At 41.4% G+C, this 9311-nt stretch overlaps 1 protein-coding gene across 1 annotated transcript in view; it reads right to left on the bottom strand.

Annotated features, from left to right (window-relative positions):
• Positions 1-251: 251 nt before the first annotated feature.
• The window catches only part of ZNF804A (zinc finger protein 804A), a 160663-nt gene continuing 151603 nt past the window's right edge, over positions 252-9311 (bottom strand). Inside the window, exons 3-4 of the mRNA XM_009329658.1 lie at positions 5938-6068; positions 252-3543 (exon numbers count right to left, since the gene is read on the bottom strand). Of these exons, the coding sequence (XP_009327933.1) occupies positions 252-3543; positions 5938-6068 (3423 nt within the window). The remainder of the gene's footprint in view (positions 3544-5937; positions 6069-9311) is intronic.

Genomic DNA, 9311 nt, shown 5'->3' with positions numbered 1-9311 from the left:
ATTCTAAGACATGATTTTCACTTATACAGAGAGAGTTCATATTAGTATCAGACTATTCAGTGCTTTAGTTATAGTATAGGTCTGAACTTTACATGAATGTTTGCATCATTATACTTACAGTAAATGCTTCCCAAAGAATGAGGAATTTTAACCAGTTTATTTCACAGAACCGTTTTGCAAAGCCGAGGGGACCGTTGAAACAGCAGGACTGTTTAGCTGAAGGCTCCTTACCCCATCCCCGAGAGCCTGTCCTAAAAGAGGGGCTGCAGGGGAATGACAGCTGGGTGCGGGGACAGCAGGGATGGGAAGACGGTGTGCGGCAGCGGGGGAAACGCCAGCTGGGTTGGGTGCAGGACTGAGGGCGGCAGCAGCGGCAAATGTGGCGGGGCGACGAAAGCTGCGTGCCCCCCTGGGCAAAGCCTTGGTCCTACTGGTAGATGAGGTAAAGGCGCTCTGGAAAGAGCTGGGACCTGGGAAAGGAACTGCTGGTGGGGCTGGAGAACCTTCAACGTACTGGTGGCAGCGTGCTGCTGCAGGACGGTGTGATGGATGGTGGTAACGGAGGTAGAACACAGTGGTGGCTGCAAGGGCAAGGGCTGCAGCGGGGAATTTGGGGGCTGGATCGCCGGGGAAGGAAAGGTGAACTTCATTTTGTTGGCCAGCATGTTTTGTGGCATGATCTGCTGATAGGCCTCAGATGGGAGGTCTTTGAATTTTTCGTGGTTATCTGGAGGGAATATCAATGTCTGATCTGGCAGGGTGAAGGGGGCTATTAACTGCTCGGTAGTTAAAAAGGTATGACTGTTTATATGTGCTTCTTTGAAAGGCAAAGGTGGTGGGCTGCTAAATACACCAGGATTACACTGTACCCATTCACTGGTCACCTCATTTATTTTCTCATGCGGTAGAGACTCAGCCAATTCGTAATGGTAAAGGTAGGATTTAGGAGGAGCTTGTTCCAAATGTCTGTTGGGGAGGGGAAATTTGTAATGAGCTTGATTTTCACGACTGCTGACGTTTTCTTTTTTCTTTTCATTTTGTAGAACATCCTGCGTGCCGGCAGCTGCTGGAGCACTGTGCTCAGGAACAGAAGCAGCAGAACCTGCGACGACATCAGAAAACGTACTTGGAGCGCTCTCCATTGCTGTGCACGCTGCCAGTTTGTCATTTTCCAGCATGTGTGAACTATCAGCTTCTAGAGGTGACTTGCTTTCCTCCAGCTGCATTGTTTCATCCGTATCTCTTGCATGATCAACTTTGGGATCCACATTAGTTTCCTCTAGACTGTCTTGAATCAAGAAGTCCCCCAAAATATTTAACGCAGAATTTGCAGAATTTTCTTTGGAAGGTCTGGAGGTCTCACTTCTTGCGTTCCTGTCAAGGAATACGTGATGGATTCTACTTTTCCTCCTCCTGCGTTTCCCTTTTGCCTTGTGATGTGTACCTAAAGTACATGCTTGCCTTAGATATTCCTCTGCTGATAATGCCTGTCCGCATGAGCTTTCATCTGATGAAGAGGAATAGGTATGCTGTCTCCGCTTGCGGTGGGATTTTTCAGGTTTCTCTGTCAGAACGTTGTAACCTCTTTTTATGGACTGGTTTTGACTTGGACTCTTCTCCTCACTGCAGTGTCCTGAACATTTATGCTCTAGGCTACAGCTTAACCTCCTGACTTTCCAGCTACAACATGTTTTAGAGTACCTTAAGCTGTGCCTCCTGGAACTCAGAGCCAACTGCTTTGCCTGTCTCCGAGAGCTTGCTTTGCTCTTTCTGTGCGGTCGTTTACAACCATGGCGTTGGCCGCTATTTGTTGCACACCAAACATCACACCAGCCCCTGTCCCCGTGTACATGATCTGGCGCAGACATGAATCTCTTACGACCATTTTCAATGCCAAGTTTTTGATGTGACTGCTGTATCTCACCTGTAGCTAGCCAGATATTCCCCACATCATGTCTGCACTTCTCTGGATTATTTTGGAGGTGCTGGTATTTATTTTCATCTCTGTAACTAATTTCTTTTTCAGTCACTGAGGACATCTCCATTTCTGCTGATGTTGTGTCCCCACAGTGATGATGATGACAGTGACATAGTTTTCTTCTCCTTTTCCATTTTCTACTTTTGTGAAGCCATTTTTCATGGCTTCCTTTGATCCAGACTTTGTTATATTTCTCATCTATCACAGTGTTTTGTTGTAAGTGATTTTTAGAAATGTGATACTTTTCTATTTTTCTAATCCTGAACGACTCATCCAAGGACACTTTATTTTGATTTTTTGCAAGATCACAATTTCTGATGAGGGAAACGTTACTTACAAGGGGTATTGTATAGTTGCACACATTTTTATTCATTTCTGTTTCATAATCACCACACTCTGAAGTAGGTTTATTTGTAAAATCTGAGACTAAGCTATGGTTGGATTCAGTTTTATGGTGCAAATGAGGTATGTTTGGCTGATGCTTGGGCTTTTCTTGGCTGTCACTTGCTCTTGATGACTTGAAATCGAAATATAAAGGATTACAGCTATAAGAAATTGATGGGTCTGTACTTGTGTAAATTAACATTTCCGACGGCCACTGAAGAATATTTGATCCATATTTGCTAAGAACAGGAACAAAGGGTTCACAAGGTCTCTTGCGCATGTCCGGTTTTCCTTGTGGGGCTCCACTACTACCTTCTTCAGATGGTGATGGAACTAATGCATCTGCACCCAGCTTTTTTATTTCAGGTTTAGCTGTGGATGAATCACTGTTCCTGTCTTTATCATTTTCCTCCACAACATCCTGCAGAGATGAACAATCCTCCACAACCGCCTGCGCAAGAGCCCTGTTTGCCCACAGCTCATAACCGCTGCAGCCCAGGGGCAGGACCTGAGCACTGTCCGCAACCTCAGGCAGCGTTTGGTCCGGTAAGTCTGCTGCACTTACATCAATACCGTAGCCATCCATGTCTGAGGACACCAGTTGCTTTGAATGGGACACATCAGGATTTAATACAGGACTCTCTAGCACCCTGTTTTCTTCACTGGCCAGCTCTTTTAACTCCTGAGCTTCAGGAGCTTCTGCTGTGTCTATGCATTTTTCCACCAGTGGATGAGAACAGTTATGTTTCTCCTCAGGGCACAGGACTATTTCTGCCGCTGAATGAGACTGAAGGTTACATGGTCCTGGAACAAACCTACTTCTTCTGCTAAATCCGTGCTCCATAGACGTTTCATCATTATATTCATAGAAAACAGCAGCTGAAGACTCCAGTTTGACTGCTGCTTTCTTAGGAAAAGCAAAAGAGAACCCAACTCTATGTCCTTGAGCTCCTTGAACCTGATCTCCACATTTGTTAGCATCAGATTTATTATTGCATGCATTTCCAGGAGTGGAAGAAATAACAGAAGCGATGTCTTTACAATTCTGCGCATCATGCATTAATGTGCAGCTGAAATCCTGTTTGTTGGCAGAATCTATGGCAGCACTTTGTGGGACATCATTGCAATGATCTCGCACAGTCACTGTAGTGGATTTGAACATAGGGCCGCTTCCAGGAGCACTAGGAAGGAAAACAAAACTCGGAGTCAGTACCTTTCAGAGAACTGCAGACAGAAATACAGTGTTACACTGGTGCGTAAGAGATTTTTTTTAAGGAAAGAGGAAGAATCTGTGGATATGTAGATTTAAAATATGAAAAAATGTCATCTTTTATGAGAAGATCAGTTGACTAGTATAAAAATAAAAAAAAGGAGTAAATATTGTGACCCCAGTTCCTTCATGTGAAGTTATCAGCTGAAGGGCTAATATTCCTACAAGGTAGTTCACTTTTCCCAGACATACTGGCTGGCCTAATAAGAGACTGTATATCTCCCCAGAAATTTTGCTTCTCCTCCCAGTAGACCATCATGGTTACAACACTATTACTACAAATAGCACAGGTTTTACATTCTTTTGTGCTACAAAATATATTAAAACAGAGAGCGCCTCATAGACCACTTCCCTCTTAGTCATCATCCTAGTGACTGCTGCTCTGCCCACGGGCAATCACCCAGGAGCTCCCATCCTATTTGTGTTCACAGACCAAACCATCGCAATCTCAGCAATTTCTTTCATTGAAAAATAATATCGGGGAGAGTATTTCAGCTGACAGTAGTGCAGTACTGCTGCACTACTGTGATTCATCCCTCTTGAGAAAAAATTTATCACTGTCTACTTCTGTTCTTCATTCCATGTCCTCTACCCATCTGTTTTATTTGACTTAATAGGAAGCAAAGAGAAGAGCAAAAACTGTTTAAGCTGCCAATTTTCCAGGTTCCACAGGAACTGCTCAGCATGAGCAGTAATGGACCTATGTTAAAACAATTTTTTTTTGTTTTAACCAAATTATTCTATGTTACAGGGCAGAGCAATACTAGACGATGGGTCATTGGGAAGACTTGCAAGTGTCGTTTAGGACCCCAAGAAGTGCTGAGATAAAGAATGATGAACTTAATCTATTGGTTCTAGAAATTACGGTAGAGGTTTTAGGAGAAAAGAATTCCTCATGAGAGTTCCTGCCTTGTCCAGTTCTTCATAAATTTAAAATATATACAAAAAACCCCACACAAATCTTTTCTTTAACAGAATAAAATGGTGACTTCTACAAAACCAACCTAGAAAATACCAGTTTAAAAAATCCTGTGTGTGTCTATATCACACCTCTAAGGATGCAAAGTGGTAGTAAACGGCAATTCTTAAATAGAGAAATAAAGCTCAGAGATAAATTCTCCTTTAGGAACTAGAAGAAGGATATTTAAAAAAAAAAACAAACAAACCAGAAACAACAAAACCCTGCAAAATCTGTGCTTCACTAGCATGGAAAAATGGAAACAATAAGTTTCTCTTTCGTCTTTCTCCTGAAATATGCTAAATTCAGATTTTGGAGTATGTTTAGGGTGAATAATATCTAATATCCTCAAGTATTAAACTTGGACAGTTAAAACACTGATGGAGGAGAAAGAATCTCTACATGAGTTATCATAAAAATATAAAAAAATTAAAATTAGGTGTCATGTTGCTCGTGTCAAACAGAGCTCACAACATTCATGTCCCATCCACCTGCTTAGACAGACTTTGTTTCAGCATGCTGCCCACCATCCAAACTACGGAGAAAGAGATTATTACTGAACAAGAGCTGCAACTTGGTTGGACTTCTCTGTTAGTTCATCTGGTGAGACGAAGGCTGGATAAAAAGAAAACATTTGTGTTTGAGCACTTAGTTTTTTGCTTTTTTCCCCTAAGATTCCACTGTGAAAGGTTGGTACATATATTTTCAGTGGCTTGTCAGTGTCATAACTGTATCATATTTAAGTGAGAATACAGTCACGACCAGCAAGCTCAATATTAATTTCAACAGTATGCCTAGATGCAATACTAAAACATATGACTAGCAAGGAGTCACTTTTGCAGAGGGAGGCAAACACTGTTGAGCTGGCGAAAAGGAGAACTTACCTTTAAATATAAAAAAATCCAGTTACTGAAATTTAAAACTAGATTTCTGGATGCTTTCCCAGGCGAGCAGTTTGAAAACTAAGTCACAGAGATCTGTTACATCTTAGAAAGACAGACTGTATTCCTCACCTCATCAATGAAGTAGTGGCAGCCTGCAAATGCATGACCTAGTTCACTCAGCTTTCAACCAGTGTGCCTGGTTTTATGAAATATATATGAAACATCTTTTTTTAAACTAAAAATACATGTTATTTCAGCTCCACTGAAAAAGCAACGTTAAACATTCATTTCTGCACATAGTGTGAATCAAATTACTGTACACATACTGCTTCAAAAATGCCATAAAAACGTGTGTGTGTGGTTCCAGCCGAGGGACTCCAACAGCCCTGCGTCCCACAGCACCAGCTAACAGTGGAGGGATTATTTTAAAGTATTTTTTATGTATCAGCAGCTATGCACTTACCACGTTGTCTCTTTCCTTAGCTCAGCTAGCTTGTGCAAACGTTGAAGGGCTTTTTCCTGTTTCCTTTCATCTTTTCGTGACTTAGATGCTACGTTTCGAGCAAACTCCCTCTGTTTCAGTTCCTTCAGTCTCTGCAAGAAATAGTCATATAATGCACACAAAAAACCGAGGGATGATAATGTTTATAATGACAGTTACTTTCTGGTAAGCACTCATGGCATGAATTATTTTTGAACCTAACCAAAGCGATCCATTCAATAAATTTATACATTTTAAGTGAATAACCAAAATACATAGAGATGCTACAGACAGGTTAGCTAGGTTAGAGATAACGTAGAAAATTTTACTGTAGCTTTTGTGATTAACGTAGACTAGCCTCAGTAGGATGAGGCAATGTTCATCCAGAATTTTGCTCATGACTCTCTTCCCAAAAACCTTCCTACAGCCCGACTGCTCTTTGAGATAGTAATAAGAAATAATGAGACCACCCCAGGTATTTTTCTGCAAAGCGGCTCTGTAGCCTGTTGACCCTCCAGCCAGTATTAAATCTTGGGTTTTTCTGCCCGAGATGCTGGGCATAGCATTTGTCACTGCCGAACCGCGGAAGGTCCTTGTCAGCCCTTTTCTCCAGCCTACCAAGGTCCCTCTGGACCTGCCCTGCCATGTTATCAGGGTGGTATCATCTGGAAAGCTCCTGAAAGCGCGCTGTCCTGCCATCCAGGTCATTACTAAAGACGTTAAAGGGTCCTGTTCCAGCAGAAATCCCCAAGGGATGCAACGGCCAGAGAAGTCTTGTATTTTGAAATGGGAAGGTCCTCCCTTTGAAGGAGCTTTTTTCCTGCTCTCGCTGGTGTCTGATGCAGCAGTTAAGCAGACACTGAGGTTCGATCCAGTATCTCATTCAATTTCATCTCTAGCCTGTTTCTTTAGGGGGAAATTAAAATGCACAGCTTTGATTCTCCACATGAAAAGGGGATTTCATTCTCTTTATATCACAGAAGAACAATACGCAGACTTTCCTAATTCTTCATGTCAGCAAAAAGTATTCCTGTAAGTCCCAAATCCCATTGGTGTACCGCTCAGTTGCTCAGTGTGTCCCCAGTATGGCTCAGTCTAGGTGACATCATCTTATGAGATCGTAATTTCATGATTCTGGGAAGAACCCAGTAACTTGCCACCATTTAAGTGTCCAAGGGCTAATGGTCGGCCATGAACAGGGGCCACATGGATTTGTAAAAGCAATAATTCTAGCTTCAAATTGTTAGAGGGGTATTCAGTACTTTTCTTACCGATGGTGGCACATGTTGGATACACATGTAATGGAGTTTGCAGAACTTTATAAGCACTTGTTCTCCTGCTCCTTCTCAATTTTTTCTTTTACCCCTTTTGTGATCTTTTTTTTCCTATTCACAGAAAAATATCCATCATATAACAGCATTCATTTACTCACTGAATTTGTCTTTGCCATTTTGGGTGATGCTAATGCCACCTTGGCAGTCCATTTAATGCCCAGAAACATATACATAGAAACATGCTGAGAAAGCAAACATACATCTGCAGAAAAATGAGTACTACTCTCTATTTTCAATTTTTGCATTATTTTTCAAACACCTGGATATTCCTTTGAAAACATCCTTGATAGATACAGAGAAATAATTTGAAAGGTAATCACTTCTACCATTTATATTTTCTAGATAGTGTTATCAAAATTCATTTCATTGTGCTAATGCAGTATAAGGTTATAAATTTACTCAAAACTGGATGTATGGTAACTTTTTTCCAAGAAAAAAGGTTTGAAATGTGATGCATCTTTGTAGAACATTTCTTACCCCTGTGCGTTCTTGTTTTCCTAAAGATAGTACGATACTGACCCTCCTTCCCACCAGCCACTTGGGAAACCTAAAGTATTTCAGTTTATAGGTTACTTCTGAGCACTCAGAATACAGGAAAGGGATGAAGTTTGCTCCTTCCCCTCCCCACCTCCAGCCCTTGGCATTTAAAGACAGGATTTCATTCCATTTTGTAGACCCCAATAATTCTTCAGGTTTTTTTCCCCACCAATGTGTAAGGAAAGAAGTATGCGACAAAGCAAGAGAAGAAAAGAGAGATAAAAGGGTGCTTTTTCACAAGGTTAAAAAGGAGAAGCTGAGGTGTATAAAAATCCATAATCACCCTCCAGCAGCAGCACTTTACTGTAATTACTGGGATGATTATAATTAGTGGTTTGATTCTGACCAGATTTTGACCCCTTTTCTCTTACTGCTGAAGGTTAGCAGGACTCCATGCCATCAGGAGTGCTAAGTTAACACAACTCCATGTTTCAGGGTGCGAGTAGGGTCTCGCTCACAGTGAATAAGGACAATGCTGTTAAAGGAAGTTTTATGTGATCTTGGAGGCATAGAAGATGCATTTCATGCCTATCGTTGCCAAGCAAACATCATTCTACCAACTGGAGCCTCTCATCAGCCAGATCAATCATTATCTGTTTAGCATATACCAGATCTGGTACAGAAGAACCGTTCACGATTTTTAAGTAATTAAATTGTTCCCCTTGATTGCTACAAGTAGGTGTCAACGTGGAAGACAGAGGAGTCTGGCAGAAGTTTTGTGTGCACAGCCTTTATGTTGGACTGTCTGCTCTTCTATTCTGGAGAACTACTTGTTCCAGAGCTCCCCTTCTGTCAGACCTCCTGTCAAACACACCGCCCTTTTCCTGTACGGAAAACTGGTATTAGCAGAATATGAACTAGTTATACAACGTGCGTTTGTTTGTTTGTTTGTTTGTTTTTTCTTACAACTGGTATCTCAGCCTTTTTCATGGAAAGCTTTAACGATCTATAAGGATTATACCTCAGTAACTCCTGAGGACTTTATTCAGCAAATACATATGTATAAATGGAACTTTTCTTAGTTGTAAACCACAAAACATGCACCTGGTGCAAGTTGGTTTGAGGCCTGGTTGGGCAGTTTCTAAAAAATACTATTTCCTATACATAAAAGGTCATCTAAGTGAGAAAATGCGTGTCCCCATTTCTTGATATTTTAGTTATTTTCCATTTGTCTTTATTTAGCCATCCAATAAGCTATCGTAACCTGCATTCCCTTACTGCACTTAGTCATGCTAGTGATTGCTAGCACTGCATTTATGCTGCCCTATATTTGTATTTTGTTGGGTTTGCTTGTATTATGCAAATGAAAACAAGATATTAGCCAGTTATATGTAAAATGCCATTAGTCATAGAATCATCAAGGTTGGAAAAGACCTCTAAGATCATCGAGACCAACTGTTAACCCAACACCACCATGCCCACTAAACCATGTCCCTAAGGGCCTCATCTACACCTCTTTTAAATACTTCCAGGGATGGGGACTCA

The sequence above is a fragment of the Pygoscelis adeliae genome, unplaced genomic scaffold (assembly GCF_000699105.1).
Source record: "Pygoscelis adeliae isolate BGI_AS28 unplaced genomic scaffold, ASM69910v1 Scaffold7, whole genome shotgun sequence".
Classification (NCBI taxonomy): domain Eukaryota; kingdom Metazoa; phylum Chordata; class Aves; order Sphenisciformes; family Spheniscidae; genus Pygoscelis; species Pygoscelis adeliae.
This window is presented reverse-complemented; position numbering and strand designations above follow the sequence as displayed.